The 19,511-nt window shown below is 32.5% G+C and overlaps 1 protein-coding gene across 1 annotated transcript; it reads right to left on the reverse strand.

Annotated features, from left to right (window-relative positions):
- Positions 1–1,457: 1,457 nt before the first annotated feature.
- On the reverse strand, positions 1,458–2,813 carry LOC149165953 (aspartic proteinase nepenthesin-2-like). The gene has a single exon (XM_089429997.1). It carries the CDS (start codon positions 2,811–2,813, stop codon positions 1,458–1,460), a length of 1,356 nt encoding a protein of 451 aa, XP_089286123.1.
- Positions 2,814–19,511: the final 16,698 nt, after the last annotated feature.

A 19,511-nucleotide genomic window follows, 5' to 3' on the forward strand; every position in this document is an offset into this window, starting at 1 on the left:
AGGAGATGATCTTCTCCAAGTTTATATTTCTTCAACATATCTTTACACCTTTTGAAATAATTACAGGTATAATAATATTCATAAAAGATTTAATCAAAATAAAATGATTTTTTTTTCATAATGATAATGTTCCCATCAATAACCATAACAAATCATTAGTTATAACAAATCACTTGCTTTCGCAAATTTATCATCCCCAACTTTAAAAAATAATTATTCAAAGTTATTTCGATTTTAAAATTAATTTAGTGTATCACACTCTTTACAAAGTCGTAGCGTGTGTATATATATAAAAAAAAGGTCGCGTGTGTGTATATATAAAGAGAGGGTTGCGTGAGCGTGTATATATAAGGAGAGGGTTGCATTAGCGTAGAAAACATTAATTTACATCTATTCATGTTATGAATATTTATATGTATAAGTAATTTAGGGTTAAGATTGTGATAATTTATAATTACAAATTTGTAAGAAGGGTAGTTAAAATAAATTATTTTAATTGATTGTTTAATATTATTAAAAATAATATATATTTAATTATACTTTAGTTAATTATGATTATTTCTTTTTGTATAAGATGGTTAGTTGATGATTATTAATTAGGATTATTCCTATTTGCATGAGATAATTTGCTAATGAGTTGATTGTATGACCATGCAATTAAGACTATCTTCACTTACATGAGATAATTCATGGTTGGGGAATTAGAATTAGGTGTCACTTTTCTTTATTGCATGTTTACATCTTTATATGAGATAGTTCATGGCTAGTTAACTAGAACTAGGTGTCACTTTTCTTTATTGCATGTTCATATCTTTATATTCACTTGTAGACCCACTATTTTATTAGTTCAACTATGTAAAAGATATTTCATATTTCACTAGATTGTACTTTCTCAAATTTTTTTTATACTTGAATATAATTCATTAATTCTTTGCTTTATTAATTTTCTTTGTTCATTTCTTAGGAGTTATATTTATGGTTTTTATTAAATTTAATCTAAATAAATTTAAATTCAAATCCAATTTCACAAACCTAAATAATATAAATAATTTTTTTATTTATTTCAATTTTAAATATAGTAATTTTAAATTAATTAAATTAAAAATATTATTTTTTAATAGAAAAAAAAAATTAATATATTGAAATTATAGTAATTTGTTTTAGAATGGTTGAATTTACAAAAATATATTTTAAATAAAAAAAAACCATGAAATCAAAACTGCCAAATCTTCACTTGTGAAAGAATCAAAAAGGTAGAACATTTAAAAGTATAGGAGATAAATTTCACTCGCAATAACAATCCAATAATTAACAAAATGCCATTACCGTAACGACAATATACAACATATAACATCAATTGAATACAATTGCTATAACATACGGAGAATCTAAATAAAAAAAAATTCCAGTACATATGGCAGCAGTGCGAATCATGGTGAAGCTTGAATGGTAGCTATCTAGAGAGAATCACAATTAGCTGGGGCAAAATGGAGGTTGTTCCGCTTCAGATCGTACACTATATGGAAATTCTGCTGCTGAACATTTCCAAAAATCGATGTGGAACCAGCCGGCCCCGCAGATACGAACGCAAAGCAATGCAATCCGCGCGTATATTGTTGATACGAAAGGAATGAATTCTGCGGCGACAGAACGTAATTGGCGCCTCCCCGGAAATGAAAAGTAATCGCTGGAATTCCCAGATTTTCCAACATACCGGCGTAGCATAGATCAAAAGAAGTATGAGATACTTGAACCGGCGGAGTTTTAATGCTGGAGCGAACAGCAGCCACTAATGGCCGATACGCTGCGTCCGCCAAATAGGTTATAGTGGAGCCGGAATCGATGAAAACGCCTCCTCGTCCGTCGGGTTGAAGGTCAAAAGTGCCCTTGGGATAAGGGATTGCTTTGCCAGCCACACTGATTCCTTCAAGGCCCAGATAGTGGAAGGTTGGGAAATTATTGTTTCGAATTATAGGGGTGACACTGAACTTATGGGCTTCAATGAAATTAGTGCCGCCCAAGAATAAAGGGCTTGTTGCTGAAGGATTATTCATTGATCCCAAACAATAGGAGAATACATTGTTAATGGAAGATCCAATCTGGGAAACTAGTGATAGAAATCCTCCCCCCATGCCGACTATACCATCCGATTGGGCAAAGGATTTCCCCTGGTCATGCCCACATCCAAATGCAATGCGCTCAAATGACGGAGTGTTCGCCTGGGATGCAACCATAAATGTTTCAAAAGACAAGGTTCCAGAGGTGTAAGAAGAGTCTGTATACCCATAGCGGTATACACAGTTTTTTTGGGCATCACAACTACGGCCGGCCACGGCTAAACAGATATTGGTAGCGCAGGTAGCTTTACTGTAGGACGAGGACTGCCCGGGTTTATATAGTGAAGAAGGCTGGCACTTGGTCCAGATCAAATCGCTGCCCGTGTCTAATATTAAATGCAGCGTTACTGGATTCGGTGATCCTATTTTCACCTGCATCGAAAATTCACCGTCTGCAGTGGTAAGGGGATTGGGGGAAATCTGGGCATTTTTGAAGATGAAATATTGTTGGAACCTGCGCAGTCTGTTGTGGCTTCGTTCAATAGCTCGGCGCAGTTGTTCGGCATTTGAAACGTTGGAGTCTCTGCGTATGAGATCTACTCTAATGCCCTCATAATTCCTGGCCGGATCAGTGGCAGTTGCACTTATCCTCTCCGCCTTTTCTTCGTTGCTGGTATTGCAGCTTCCTTTGTATGAAAACACATATAAAGCAATGATAGCGATTAGCGTAGCACGAAAAATTCGGAGCCCTGCCATTGTTGAATACCGTGAGCAAACTCCCTTATGAATTGAAAATGCATCGTATGGACCGGATATATATACACACTGAATTTGGAGTCGGTCGGATAAGGTGGACCCAGTAGTGCCGATTGCCAAGTTGATTCTTTTCGCCTAAGAACCAAGAATCGTTGAGGGATGGCAGACAGACACTTTTTTTGACTAAATCATATGGATGGAAAATATTCGCTCCAGTTAAAAGTTTTAAATAAATCAGTTTAGTTTTGTTTTAATTTCAGATTTATCAAATTTTAATTTCAGATTTATCAAATTTTGGGAGATAAATCTCCTTTCATTTTAAAAAAGTATGTATATGACTAAATTTGATCTTTTTCCATACTTGATAAATTTTAATTAAGATAGATTTAATTTTTAATTATTAAAAATTAATTATTATAATTATTAATTTTATTAATTTAATTTGATTTTTTTAAATTTTATATAATTTGACCAAAACAAAATGTTTTAATGAATAATTTTATTTTTATATTTTATTTATTTTTAATTGTATTTTATGTTTATTTTTATTGTTATCTAATTTAATTGATTCAAGATGTTTACATAACATCACATAACATAATCTTTCAATATTTTTTATATATTGGATTTTGAGTGCCTATCAACACAATAATAATAATTTAAAGATACAAAAGATTTCTTGTTTGAGACCAATAAATTATTTTTTAAGTTATCCATTATCTATATGTATTGTGTGAAACTTAACTATAAGTTAATATAAAATATTATTTTGTAAACTAATTGTTTTAAATACTTTGTTTATATTATTATTTTTAATTAATTTTTATTATAATTAGAATATAAATACATTTTAAAAATATCTAATTTAATTGTTTTCCAAACTTTCCAAATTTGCTGAACAAAACAATGTCTAAGGCTACAATGTTTAAGGCTTACCCAAACTGGGAAACCAATTTCCCCTGTGCAAAAGTCAATTTTCTTAACTCTTAAAAGTCTAAGAGTAAGGAAACCACACATAAGCCTTCATTTAATTTGATGTCTATTTTTCACAAGAAAAATAAATAAAAAGAAACATTACATAGTAGTGGTATGATGTACCTAGTACCTTCTTCAATGAGAACTCGATCCTAAGTTAGTAATTATTGATATTATTATTTTATTATTAAATTATTAAAAAATTGTTAATTATTTATATTAATATTAATAATTATTATATTAATGATTATAAATTAATTGAAGATTAGTAATTAATGATATTATTAAATTATTAAAAATTAAAAATTATTTACGTTAATATTAACAATAATCACATTAATAATCAATAATTTTTATTATTATTCATATTAAATATTAGTATAAACCATATTAACATCATTAATGTGTTTATATATTTGAATAATCTTATATTCAACATCTATTATAAGGAAAACATTATGGATGTACAAGTATCAATTGATGTAGAAACATTAATAACCAAGTTAATAATTAGTGAAAGTTGTTATGTATTTACATTAATACTAGTAACAACCACATTAATATTAATAAAGTGCTCATATATGTTTGATATATTTATTTTTTAAATATATTGTATAAAAAATCATATGGATTTATTTTTTAAATATATTGTATAAAAAAGCATATGGACTTACCACTATCAAAGATACATTAATATTATTAATGTGGTTGTTTTAAATTAATAAATCATAATACCCATTAAAACAAATGCATGCAACATGACAAACTATCCATTCATGTGATAAAAATCTAAAAAATTCATGAGTGTGTTCCATTTTATGTACAAAACAACATGTTAAATATTCAAGTAAAATGAATAACAATTAAACCTATATGCTCAATAAATAAGGAAATTATCTTTGTGAACCAATCTACAACTAAGTGTAGACATAGTGTTGTAGCATTTTTTTGTTTTGATAAGATAGAATATTTGAAAAAAATGTTAAGTTAAGATATGGACATAATAATAGTGAATAAGATGTTTTTAAAAAAAATATCTTGATGATGATGTCCATATCAAAGAAAATGTTAGGTTAGATGTTCTAAAAAATTAAGACAAAAAGAAAATGTTAGGTTAAAAACTAAAGAAAACAAATAAACTCTGAAAGTGAGCAAGTGTAAATGCCACTACTATTTTTTCTGCAAAATAATGGTTGTGTGCAGCTTGTCATAAATGCCACAACCCATGACAATCAAATAGTTTAATCTTGACTATTTCATGCTTTAAATTTGATGTTAAAGTTAGAGAATAAAGATCTGGCCAAGTTGTTTAATATTGGCAGATCAATAGTTAGGTAGAGAATAATAAGGTGCTCATCAGTTTATCTGAGCCCTTGGATGTTATAAGGTTAGAATTAGATAGTTTACTTTTGTAAAATAAAAGGAAAGGAAAAGGGTTTTCTAGCTTAAATGCACCCTCTAAGTGAAAAAAAAATGATAGGATAAGCAAAGGGTAAGTAGAAGAGAGGTTGCAGAAATTTGATTATTGATTGGACAAAATGTACATTTATCATGTTTTTATGTCCATGAGACAATTACACAAAGCAAATGAAGGTCTACAAGATAAATTAATTAATTTCCCTCATCCCTATTCATCCCTATATTTACTAATTTCCCCTTCCCACCTTCTACAGTTCATATTCATTCATTTTCCATAAAAACCCCTTTTCCTAAGCTTAAAATCCTTTTTGCCTAGGAAAAGTGAAAACTCCATGCTAAATCCCCTTTTACCCAAAAACTCACAATAAGTTGTTTAGCATAAGTACTAATGTATATATGTGAGAAGAAAATAACTCATAAAAAGAATTATACTTAGTCTATTTCCCATTTCCGCTCATATTTCATATTAATACTAACTTAACGTAATAAACCCCTTAAATTCCTTTCCCATATATATTAACTCCTTTTATTAAAATATCTTGAAACATTTAGTTTTATTATAAAACTATGTATTTAATAAAACATTGCATCAGTGGATCGCAAGCCTTTCAACATGAATGCACTCTCCCCGCATTGCGATATGTGATTGCGATGGACCCGGTCCCGACACAAATATATTTCATATTTTCTTCCCATTTCACATCCGCCTTCATCGCAAGTCCCAGCTAAAGCATATACCCTCCGCCATTGCGATCTCTGATTACGATGGGAACCCAAACCCGACGCAGTATTAATCATGTTTTATTTCCATATCGCGTCTGACCCTTAACGCATTCCTTTGTGATGGGCCTACCTTCGCTAAACCCAGATTGCGATATGCGATGAACCTGGACCCGACGTCATTTATTAGCTCGAGTTCATATTATTCAAAGTCCGCCATACCTTTTTTTGTAAAGGATTCCTTTATTAAAATGTTTTTATGTTTTAAATGAAAAACCAACCTAAACCTCTGTTAAACCATAAAACCCCACTATTCTCAGTTTTTGACTCATAATAAAGCCATACCGCCATAATTAATTGTGGGCCCCTCTCCTTCTCTTTCCTCTTACCTCCGCACTGCTCTTTTGCTCCACCACCGTTTGAAATAATGTAAACTTTGAAATGGAAACTGATACTGTTACCCGTTTTGTAGAGATAGCAAAAAAGTGATCTAATTTTGAAAAGGGGTGATGCAGAACACACGTTTTTTTTAGAGCATAGTTTTTGGCCTTTTAATTTTTTTTATGTACATTGCATTTTAGAATGGTAGTGATTTTCATGCTGATTTAAAAAAGTGGTAATTCTGTATCAGACCCTTTTTTTAAAAGACCTATTTTTTGACTTTAAATTTTCTAATGTATGAAATGTAAATAATTATTTTGTAAATTTAATAATTTTTGAAGTGGTAGTTTTTTTCATATTTTTTTGTTTTTATTTTAGTTTTATTTTTTTTGTAGTGAAGTTTTTATTGTTTTGCATTTTAAAATTAGAAAGTTGATATTTTGAATTTTCAATATCCCATATATTTATACGTCCTTAATTAATTTTTCAAACCACATGAAATAATTGTTTCTAAAAAACAATATTTTAACAATGAACATAAAAATAACTAATTTTAACATAAATATAACTAAAAAACTACATGTTTTATAATTCTTTGCTAGAATTGACATGTCAAAATCACAATTTTCATACGAAAATTTTAACTAAAAATGGTTAAATAATAGTTTTTTTTTTTTATGAATTTCACGTCAAAAAAATAATAATAATCACAATTTTTTTTTTTCAAAAAAATACTAATTAACTTAAAAATAAATGTGAAAATCACATATTACAAATATTGAATGCATAACAGTATCAATTCCTGTAATCGGAATCGAATAACCACCACCTGACTGCCCATGGGCATGGCTATCCGATCCTCGAAATCAGATAGCCACTGCCTGGCCACCCCCACGGGTGGTTGGGCAGTGGCTGCCACCCCCATTGGCAACCGGGCGATGGTTATTCAATTTCGAGAATTGGATAGCCACCCCTATGGGCATTTGGGCGATGGCTATTCGATTTCGAGAATCGGATAGCCACCCCCATGGGTGGTCGAGCAATGGCTATTAGATTCTGAGAATTTGATAACCACCCCCACCGACGATCAGGTGAGGGCTATCCAATTCTCGGAATCGGATAGCCACGCCCTAACCACCCTTGAGGTGGATATCCAATTCTCATAATCGGATAGCCACCACTCGACCGCCCCCACAGGCGACCGAGTGGTGGCTATCTGATTCTGAGAATCAGATAACCACCACCTGGCCACCCCCACAGGGAGTTGAGTGGTGGCTATCCGATTTTGAGAATCGGATAGCCACCGCCCAACCACCCGTGGGGGTGGCTGGGAAGTGGCTATTCGATTCCGAGAATCGAATAGCCACCGCCCAGCCACCCATGGGGGCGGTGGCCAATGAAATTGTATTTTTCTAAATAAAAAATAAATTTTGTTATATATATATATATATATATATATATATATATATATATATATAAATTTTAAATGTTTTTATTTCAAAATTTTATATATATTTGTAATATATATATATATTTTAAATATTTTGAATGTTATTTTAAAAAATATCAAAAATATATTTAGTTTTTTTATAATTTTAATGTATTTTTGAAAATGATATTTAATTTGAAAATATGTATTTTTTTAAATTTTAATTGTTTTTCGGGTTTTATTTTTATTTTTAATTTCAGCACATTTTTGTTTTTTAGCATTTTTTGAAAATGTTTTAAATCTTAATTTTTGTAGTTTTTAATTTTTTATTCTTTTTTTGTTATTTTTATATATTTTTAATCTAGTTTGTTTTTAATCTTTAATTTTTTTTAGTTTTTCTTATTGCTTTTTTAAAATTTCCTATTTTTACTTAATTTTATAGTTTTTTTTATTTTATTTTTTTTCCAATTTTTTTTTTTTTTATGGTTTACCACATTAAAAAAAAATGTTATTTTTTGAAAATATGTTTTTCTTATTATTTATTTCTTTAAATTTTTTTATTTTTTAATTCTTATATTTTATAGGTTAATTTTTTTTTACATTTTTATGATTATTATTTTTTTTTAATTTTATGTTTTGTTTTTGATATATATTTTTATTTATGTTTTGTTTGTTTGTTTTTTTTTTTTTTCATTGTTTTTATTTTTGTTTTTATTTTTAATTTTACGTTTTCATTATTTTTTTGAAATTTTAATGTTTTGGGAGTCATAACAAAATCTTTTACACTGTTATTTCAAAATGTTGAAAATTTACCCCCAAAAAAATTGTTATTTGAGCATCAACACTTTTCATTTTTCGGGTGTTTTTTGCACATAAAAATTCGGTTTCACTGGCATTTTTTTAAAACGTTGAAAATTAACCCTAAAAAAAATCCATCATCCCATTATTAGCACTTTTCATTTTCAGGCTAGATTTTGCACAATTTTTGCACCAAAAATTCGTTCTCACTGCTATTTTTAAAACATGTTCAAAATTGACCCTAAAAAAAACCCATCGTTCTAGTATACACACTTTTCGTTTTTAGCACTGTTTTTCATGTTTTTTCGGGGTTTTTTGGGCAGATTTCTCGTTTTGAGTTTATAGTTCCCGTTTCAATGTTTACATTGTTTCAATCAAATCCATTCAAATCCAATGATCCTCAGCAATTTCGGGTTGGCTCTCTGTCTGAGCATTACCCGCACAAAAAGCGGTATTTCACTGACCTCCCCTTGCTACGTGTCCAGCTCAGATTATTTCGGGTGACCCCCTTCCAAAACCTTTTGCACCTCAAAAGCGGTGCGACGAAAACCAAAACCACCTCCTGCATAATGACAAAATGACCATTTTTCAATTTGTGCCATAATTTGTAAAGTAGACTGTTTTTATGTTTAAACCAAAAAATCACCATTTTGCTTTGTTTCGTTTGTTTTTATAGTAAACCCTCCATAAGCCTCTACGACCAATAAAGCCATTGTTTTACCTTCCGATATGCTCTGGACTCCTTCCAATATCATTTCAAGCTCAATAAAGCCATTGACGACCTTCTCTGTCACCCCTATTTTTCTTAATAGTTTCTGTGTTTTGCAGGTAAAAACTCTTGTTCCAGGTTTACAAAGAAAAAATCTATATACAGTTTGAAGACAAATACGAAGATCTTACTATTAAAAAACACAGTAAAAAAAACCTGAAATGCACAATAAAGGTAAAAAGGAACACAGTAAAGGCTACATAAAAAGGTCAAAGGATATTCACAGAATTTAAAGAGTATGAGATGAAAGATCAAATGAAGGAATCAAGGAGAGTAAAGCATACAAACAATTTAGTAGCCTAAAGGGAAAAATATCAAACAACAAAGCCAGCAGAACTTGAACAAAAGGGACAACAAGAAGCAGTTCAATAGCAGCCCCTATCTTCTTGTATGAAGATCTTTCCTTTCCTAGAATAAATCTCAATCAGTTTTAGGATATTTCTAGTTTCATTATTGTATAAATAACTCTCTTCTCGAGTTGTTATGGGTTCGAAGTTTAAGACTTATTGTTAATTACTTGTTAAATTGTGACTGTTCATTCTACTTTGAACCTAGTTGCGCCTTTGAAGGAAACTTTTCTAGACACTTGATATACTCAATCTTTCTGGAACCTTAATACAAAGTAGAGGATTATGACTTTGGTTTTATACAGTTTGTGTTATCTTGTATGTTTTTCCAGTTATCAATCATTATATTTTTCTTCATATGCTTATGACTTATAGAGATATCTAGGTAGGAATAATTGTGTCTCAATTTACCTATAAGCTCCTGAAGTGATCAACTATTAAGAGAATGGATTAATGAACTGCCTGTTTAGCTAATCCCCTCTAATCAATAAATCATCAACATCTTTTGTAAGCTTAAGTATACTGCCTTGAACCTTTGGAACGTAGTTTAGAAGGTTTTCACACTTATGATTGTTATGTTTTACAGTCTGGAAACTATGATAATCATATTATTTTCTGTCTTCTTCTCACCACTATTTGATCTATATCACTGTGTAAAGATTTATAGCAACCCTTTGCTGAGATATTAATATTATCCAAAGGATTAAGCATTCAATTGTACATTTGTTTTCATTCATTGGTCTTCCAAAATTAAAACCAAAAACCCAAAAACAATTATTTTAGATGCTCTCGCATTGGTAGCTGACCTACAACTATCTCAGAGGTACAACATCAAACTAGCACCGTTTGTCAGGGACTCATATTTCATTTAAGTTTCCCTTGGGACAATGATATTCATTCATTCTTTTCCTTTAACGATGATTAAAGGTTTAGAAAGGTTTAAATCATTCACCTAGGCGACTCCACACTCCCAAGCTGGCACCTTTTAAACATACCGGATCTCATTAAGAAGCTGACATAGTTAGTCCTCTGTCAGATCTTGAAAGACTTATGAGAAAAGCCAGATCTAAAAGGGGATGCCATCCATCTTCTTCTTCCTCTTCAGTCCTACAGTATGAAGAATTAGAATCATTTGACCCCTATAGTAATATCCCATCTAATCCTAATTACTCCCATTTATCACCTAGGGTTGCTGAATTTCTAAATAGAGGATTTGATTTTAAGTCATCCTACCTTATTCATTCATTAGAATCTCATCCAATACCCACACTACCACTAGGATCACCTAAAACTAAATCTGATTTGGATGTTGATCTACCCGAATATAAACCCACAGATTTCATATCCCCTATCACCTATCCATTTCCTTCCATTTTTGACCGACCTGGAGCTTCTTCTTCTAAACAATCTGAGGAGACCTTCTCTATATATACCAATCCTCTCTTTGAAACAAAAGAAGGTATTCCTTTACAGGTCCCAAAGCTAGTTATTAAGACTCCTTTGAAGTCTTTCAAGAGATCTCCTCCTCCTTCACCTCCAACTAGTTTATCTACCACTAAATCACCATCTTCTTCCTCTACTCTTCTTCATCCTCTATAGCCACTCATACACCTCAAGAACCTCATACACCTCAAGCACCTCATACGTCACCTGTTGTCATGCCTTTCTGACCTATTGTATAGACTAGATATGCTGCCTTAGTCTTACCTAATAACCTTGATGCATTCCTAGCTAGATACTTAAAATACCTTCCCAAGTACAATGGAGAAACTAGTCCCTCAGTCGAGGACCATCTTCAAGATTTTCTAGACTTTGTAGACAACATGAATATTGAACAAGAAAATGTTTATATGAGATTTGTTTGTACAGTCACTTGAAGGAAATGTGAGGATTTGGGTTAGGCAGTTACCAGTAGCTTCCATTAGAAATTGGGAAAAGCTTACAACCATATTTAAAAATCAATGGGGTGTGAAAAAGGATCCTCTTTACTTCCTCACAAAATTTGAAGAGCTTAAAAGGAACTTTGGTTAACCAGTATTAGATTTTATCAAAACATTCAATAAACTCTATCACAAAATGCCTACTGATTGTAATACCCCTGTAGTAGTAGCTAAGTCCAGATTTTCTAAAGCCTTTGATGATGACTTTGTTGTTATGCTATGCGAGAGAACTTCAAGAACTCTAGAGGATATGTAAACAAATGCTATAGAAGTAGAAGCAAATAGGGTAGCCTCAACTTCTTTAAAACTTAAGGAAGAAAAGGCCCAAAGAAAACTCAAATCTGTGCAAGAAGCCTCTAGTTCCTCTAAGACTAAATCAGAAGACTCAAAAATAGATTAAATAACATGTCTTCTTAGAAACCTATCAAATAGGATTTCAAAGATTGAGACCCAACCTAGGACAATAAAACAAAAAGTTACTAGAACCCAAAATCAAAATCAAGGTCAGTATGAAAGAAATCCACCACTACAAATTCTCTTTAGAGACCTAGCAATGATCAATAGTTTCCTACTCCTCTATTGATAGATGACCAACAACTTGATGATAATACTATGACAATTACTGAAGATATTAATAGTATGGATTCTTCTTCCAATCAAATAGCCATCATTCCTCTCTCACAACAAAATTAGGTTCAAGAAGATGAGGAAGCTTCACAGGTCTCTAAATATTATTCTTTCTTTGAATTTTTAATTGTAGAATTAAGCAAGAGCTATGGTCTTAGGCCTGGGCCTGGTCCTGGGAGACCTCCAAAGGAAACTCCAATAATTGAACCACGTACCAAAACTGTTGAATCTCAAACAACTCTTATTCAACCCTTAGATCAGTCAACTGATACTACCCAAACTGATAAAAACATTTTGAGTACATTTAATGTTGAAAAATAATTAGAGAGGGTTAAGATCCCAATTACATTGTCAGAACTTTATAAAAATCCTGGTTACAAAAGCCAAGTCACAAAATGGATACAAAATACCTCGATTGATGTTGAAGATGATATTATAAATCTGCAAGATGAAAAACCAGCGGTAGTTTTTGGCCCTAGTTCAGACATGATAGATGAGATAGTATCTCCTTTCTATGTAACTCTTAAAACAAATGATTCCATGTTGTATAATTTTATGCTTGATTCAGTAGCATCACACAACCTTATGCCAAAATCTATCATGGATCATTTGAAACTAGACATAACTAAATCCTACCATGACCTGTACACCTTTGATTCTAAAAGGGTACCCTATTTAGGATTGATGAAGGATCTAGTGGTTACCCTTGTCCAAATTCCAGTGAAAAGTGTAGTACTTGATATTGTTGTCACATATATCCCTCCCAAGTTTGGAATGCTCCTTTCTAGGTCTTGTTGTGCCAAATTAGGTGGAACTCTACAGATGAATGTGTCGTATGCTACTATTCTTGTTTATGGAGGAGAGTAATTAAGATTATATAGAGAGGTAATATTTATGCATACTATCTGTAAGACTGACCAGCCAAAGAACCATCCAATTTATGCAATAGATGAAGACTTTGGTTGTTTTCAACTCACTTCAAACCAACATAAAACTCAAGTCAAAATTGAAGAGGTAGTTGAAAGTCCTGAACCAAACCAAATTGATATTTGGAAAATGTTCTTCGATGTCTCTTGCACAAAACATGGGGCAGGAGCTGGAGTAGTTTTCATTTCACCTGAAAAAGAAAATATAACCCAATCATGTAAATTAGATTTTGAAGTTACCAATAATGTGGTTGAATATGAAGCTTTCCTTTTAGGATTGCAATTAGCCAAAAGCTTAAAAGTTCAAAACTTAAGTGTTTTTACTAATTCAGAACTCATTGTTAAGCAAGTAAGAAATGCTTGCTAGACCAAGCACCCTATAATTAGGTCCTACTTCTTTGATGCTTTTAATTTGACTCATATTCCTAGATATCAGAATATTCATGCAGATGCCTTAGCTGTCTCTTCCAATTCTTTTAAAATTCATGATCATACTGATGTACTCTATCGGATGCAAGTCAAATATAGGCCTTCTATTCTAGATAATCTGAAACATTGGAAAATATTCGAAGATGACAAACATTTGAAATCATTTCTGTAGGTAATAGATGATTTTTTTATTTCTACAAATTGATGAAGATAGAACTGAAATAAATGAAAATGCAGATGGAAATGATACTTTAGATTTTAAATCCCAAATTTCTAATCATGACATTATTCAATTATCAAATAATTCTATACCAAAAGGACTCATTCCTTTAGAAAGATTGTTTGATCAAAATGATGTCCTATGAAACCCTCAGTCCATTTCTTTAGAGGATGACATAGAAGAGATTAACATTGGAACTAATGAATATATCAAAAACATCAAAATATGTGCATCTCTAGACCCTGAGATCAAATCTCAATATCTTAAGTTACTGCAAAATTATAAGGATGTTTTTTCTTGGACTTATGCTGATCTAAAGACCTATGATACTTCATTAATACATTATAAGATTCTTTTGAAACCAGAAGCAAAGGTTTATCAACAGAAACTTAGAAGGATAAATCTAACCCTTCTACCCACTGTAGAAAGGGAGATTAAGAAAATTCTAGATGCTCAGATCATCCTCCCTCTTAGATATTCTAATTGGGTTGCAAATCTAGTTCCTATTAGAAAGAAAAATGGAGAAATAAGATTCTGTGCGGATTTTAGAAATTTGAATAAGGCATCATTAAAATATAATTATCATTTGCCCAAAATGGATTAGTTACTTCAAATGGTTTCAGGAGCACAAAGACTTTCTATGCTTGATGGTTTTTCGGGTTACAATCAGGTGAATTTTGATACAACAGACAGAGAGAAGGCAACCTTTACTACACCCTGGGGTACATTCATGTACGCTAGGATGCCATTTGGCTTAACCAATGCTGGATCAACATTTTAGAGAGCTATGGACATAGATTTTATGGGTAAGGTAAATAAATTTGTGGTTATTTATCTTGATGACATAACTGTTTTTTCTAAATCTGATTAGAAACATCTAAAGTAGTTGATGAAGGTTTTTGACAAGTGTAGAAAATTTGGAATATCATTGAACCCTAAGAAGTCCTTGTTTGCTATCAAAGAAGGAGAATTGTTGGACCATATAATTTCAAAGGAGGGAGTAGCAATTGACCCCAAATGAGTATCTGCCATTGAAACATTAACCTTACCTAGAAACAAGAAGGAGATTCAAGCTTTTCTAGGCAAGATTAATTTTTTAAGGAGGTTTATTCCAAATTATGCAGAGATTGTAAAAGATATAATTGACATGCTCCAAAAGGACCTTGGAATCAAATGGATTGCCTATTCTAGGCATGCATTTGAAAAAATAAAAAGGGCTATCTTTGAAGCGCCCACCTTAGCCAGCCCTGATTATACTAAACCATTTAGTATTTTCTCTTTTGCCTCTGAAACAACCCTCGCTGCCATTCTATTACAGAATAATGAAGATTCCCATGACCAACCCATAGCCTTTTTCGCCAAGGTTATGAGAGATGCTGAGCTTAAGTATGACATCATTAAGAAGCAATCCTATGCCCTCATTCAAGCCCTCAAATCATTCAGAATGTATCTCTTACATTCACCTATTACTGCTTACGTCCCTAATAGCGCTGTGAAAATTGTCCTAACCCAAACAGACACTGATGGGAAAAGAGGTAGATGGATCACTCAAATTCTAGAGTTTGATAGAACTATCAAGACTACCAAGCTAGTAAAAATTCAAGGATTAACCAAGCTTCTAGCTCAATCCAATTGCAAAGTACTTGAAATCAATTTTGTTTTCAAAATACAAGGGAAGAAGACACAAGAACCTTCTATCCTTATAGAAGGGAAGAATACACAAGAACCTTCCCTTCATCCTAAAGGGGAGAATCCACAAGAACCTTCCCTTCATCCTAAAGGGGAGAATCCATAAGAACCTCTACCTTCAGAGCAGATTAGTCCTACACACATTGATGAAAAATTCTTGTTTCCAAACTGGTATCAATATATCGTAAATTCTTGATCCATTTTGAGTGTCCAGCATCATTCTTCAAAAACCATTGTAAAACCCTTAAGTTAAAATCAATCAAGTACTGCATTATAAACACAAATTTATACTGGAAAGATCCACTGAATATTTTGTTATTATGTTTAACAAAATCAGAAACTGAAGGAATCATTGATTAGTTTCATACAAGATTTTGTGGGGGACATTATGCTTGGAGAGAAACACCATACAAGATTTTGAGGGGAGGATTTTATTGGCCAACATTGTTCTTACAAGTAGGGGCAAATGTCAGAGGTTGTGTTCCTTGTCAAATGTTTGCTGGTAAACAAAAATTAGCATCTCTTCCACTCGTTCCATCAATAGTTTCAACACCTTTTTCTCGATGGGGATTAGATTGTGTTGGAGAGATTCACCCCACTTCAAGTAATCAGCATAGATGGATCCTCACTGCAACAGACTACTTTACTAAATGGGTGGAAGCAATTCCAGTCAAGTATGCTACTGATTCAATAGTAAATAAGTTTATTGAGTAGAATATCTGATCTAGATTTGGTTGCCCAATTCAAATTGTCACTAATAATGTAGAAAATTTTTCTAGTATTAAATTGATTGACTTTAGCCAGAGATATCATATTCTGTTACATCATTCCACTCCATACTACCATCAAGGTAATGGCCTTGCAGAGTCATCCAACAAAATCCTGGTAAAGGTAATAAAAAAGACTCTAGTTGATCATAAGAAGAGTTGGGATTCACATTTGATTTATCCAGTATGGGAAAACATAATTACTCCAAAGAGATCAACTTGAAAAATATCCATTTCAGTTAGTCTATGGGAAAGATGCACTTTTCCTTACCAATTTGGCCTTCCCTGTTTTAAAATTCCTATAGGATTCAATAGATGAACCTGATGATATTTCAAGAAGAATAAATTAGATTATTGAACTTAATGAAAATAGAGATGAAGTTCAATACAAATTGAATAGATATCAAAATAAGATGAAGATCCTGTTTGACAGAAGAGCCAGGGAAAGGGACTTTAAGGAAGGTGATCTAGATCTAAGATGGGATGCCAGGAGAGAAGAGAAAGGAAAGCATGGAAAATTTGACAATCTATCGTTTGGACCTTTAGCAATTGCTGAAGTGAAGGGTAACAACAATTTTGTGCTGCAGAATCTTAAGGAGCTATATTCCACTTATCCTGTAAATGGAAGGTTTCTCAAGCATTACATTCAGTACTAAGAAGTTGAAATAGCTTTCATTATAAATACTCCAGTTTCCTTTTACTTTTCAAGGTGTCAGTGTGATTTTTCTTACAGTAAGGACTCCATAGCCCGAGGAGAAGGCACATGGATCCAGAGGTTCTCTGCATTCTACAGGAGAAAGCAGTCCCCAGATGGAGCCAATATTGTAGCATTTTTTGGTTTTGATAAGATAGAATATTTGAAAAAATGTTAAGTTAGGATATGGACATAACAATAGTGAATAAAATGTTTTTTTTTTTTTAAATATCTTGATGATGATGTCCATACCAAACAAAATGTTAGGTTAGATGTCCTAAAAACTCAAGACAAAAAGAAAATGCTAGGTTAGAAAGAAAGGAAAATAAATGAACTCTGAAAGTGAGCAAGACTAAATGCCACTACTATTTTTCTGCAAAATAATGGTTGTGTGCAGCTTGTCATAAATGCCACAACCCATGACAGTCAAATAGTTTAATCTTTACTGCTTCATGCTTTAAATTTGATGTTATAGTTAGAGAGTAAAGATCTGGCCAAACTGTTTACTCTTAGTAGATCGGTAGTTAGGTAGAGAATAATAAGGTGCTCATCAGTTTAATCTGAGCCCTTGGATGTTATAACGTTAGAATTAGATAGTTTACTTCTGTAAAATAAAAAGAAAAGAAAAGGGTTTGCTAGCTTAAATGCACCCACTAAGTGAAGAAAAAATGATAGGATAAGCAAAGGGTAAGTAGAAGAAAGGTTGCAGAAGTTTTATTATTGATTGGAAAAAATGTACATTTATCATGTTTTTATGTCCCTGAGGCAATTACACAAAGCAAATAAAGGTCTACAACATAAATTAATTAACTTTCCTCATCCCTATTCATCCTTATATTTACTAATTTCCCCTTTCTACCTTCATACAGTTCATACTCATTCATTTTCCATAAAAACCTCTTTTCCTAAGCTTAAAATCCTTTTTTCCTAGGAAAAGTGAAAACCCCATGCTAAATCTCCTTTTACCCAAAAACCCACAAAACGTTAGTTAGCCTAAGTATTAATGTATATATGTGAAAAGCAAATAACTCATAAAAAGTATTATACTTAGTCTATTTCCCCTTTCCACTCATATTTCATACTAACTCTAACTTAATGTAATAAACCCCTAAAAGTCATTTCCCGTATATATTAAATCCCTTTATTAAAATATCCCGAAACATTTAGTTTTATTAGAAAACTATGTATTTAATAAAACATCGCATCGGCAGATTGCAAGCCTTTCAACAGGAATGCACTCTCCCCGCATTATGATATGTGATTGCGATGGACCCAGACCCGATGCAAATATATTTCATATTTCCTTCCCATTTCGCATCCGCCTTCATCGCAAGTCTCGTCTAAAGCATATACCCTCCGCTATTGTAATCTCCAATTGCGATGGGAACCCGGACCCGATGCAGTATTATTCATGTTTTATTTCCATATCGTGTATGGCCCTTATCGCATTCCTTTGTGATGGGCCTTCCTTCGCTAAACCCCGATTGCAATATGCAATGAACCCAAACCCGACGTCATTTATCCGCCCGAGTTCATATTATTCCAAGTCCGCCATACCTTGTTTTGCAAAGGATTCCTTTGTTAAAATGTTTTTATGTTTTAAACTAAAAACCAACCTAAACCTCCGTTAAACCATAAAACCCCACTAATCTCAGTTTTTAACTCATAATAGAGCCATAACACCATAATTAATCGTGGCCCCCCTCGCTGCTCTTTCCTCTTACCTCTGCACTACTCTTTTGCTCCACCACCATTCGATCAAATCCTTTCAAATCCAATGATCCTCAGCAATTTCGGGTTGGCTCTCTGTCTGAGCATTACCAGCCCGAAAAGCGATATTCCACTGACCTACCCTTGCTACGTGTCAGGCTCAGATTATTTCGGGTGACCCCCTCCCAAAACTGCACGCGCCTCATAAGCGGTGCGATGAAAACAAAAACCACCTCCCGCATAACGACAAAACGACCATTGTTCACTTTGCGCCATAATTCGTAAAGTAGACTATTTTTCTGTTTAAACCAAAAAATCACCATTTTGCTTTGTTTCGCCTATTTTCATAGTAAACCCTCCATAAGCCTCTGTGACCAATAAAGCCATTGTTTTACATTCTGATACACTCTGGACTCCTTCCAATATCATTTCAAGCTCAATAAAGCCATTGACGACCTTCTCTGTCACCCTTGTTTTTCTTAACAGTTTCTGTGTTTAGCAGTTTCTGTGTTTTGCAGTTTCTGTGTTTCTGTGTTTTCCAGGCTTATAAAGAAAAAAAACTGCATACAGTTTGAAGACAAATACAAATATCTTACTATTGAAAAACATAGTAAAAAGAACTTGAAATGCACAGTAAAGGTAAGAAGGAACACAGTAAAGGTTACTTACAAAGGTCAAAGGATATTCACAGAGTTTAAAGAGTATAAGATGAAAGATCAAATGAAGGAATCAACCAGAGTAAAGAATACAAACAATTTAGCATCTTAAAGGGAAAAATATCAAACAACAAAGCCAGCACAACCTGAATAAAAGGGACAACAGAAAGCAGACCAATAGCTACCCCTATCTTCTTGTATG

The sequence above is a fragment of the Pinus tabuliformis genome, chromosome 5_1, assembly GCF_031772625.1.
Source record: "Pinus tabuliformis cultivar Carrire ecotype Pingquan chromosome 5_1, CPIR1, whole genome shotgun sequence".
In the NCBI taxonomy this organism is placed as follows: domain Eukaryota; kingdom Viridiplantae; phylum Streptophyta; class Pinopsida; order Pinales; family Pinaceae; genus Pinus; species Pinus tabuliformis.

Excerpts from the sequence above, each read along its gene's own strand:
- LOC149165953 (XM_089429997.1), bottom strand. The coding sequence starts at position 2,813 with ATGGCAGGGCTCCGAATTTTTCGTGCTACGCTAATCGCTATCATTGCT.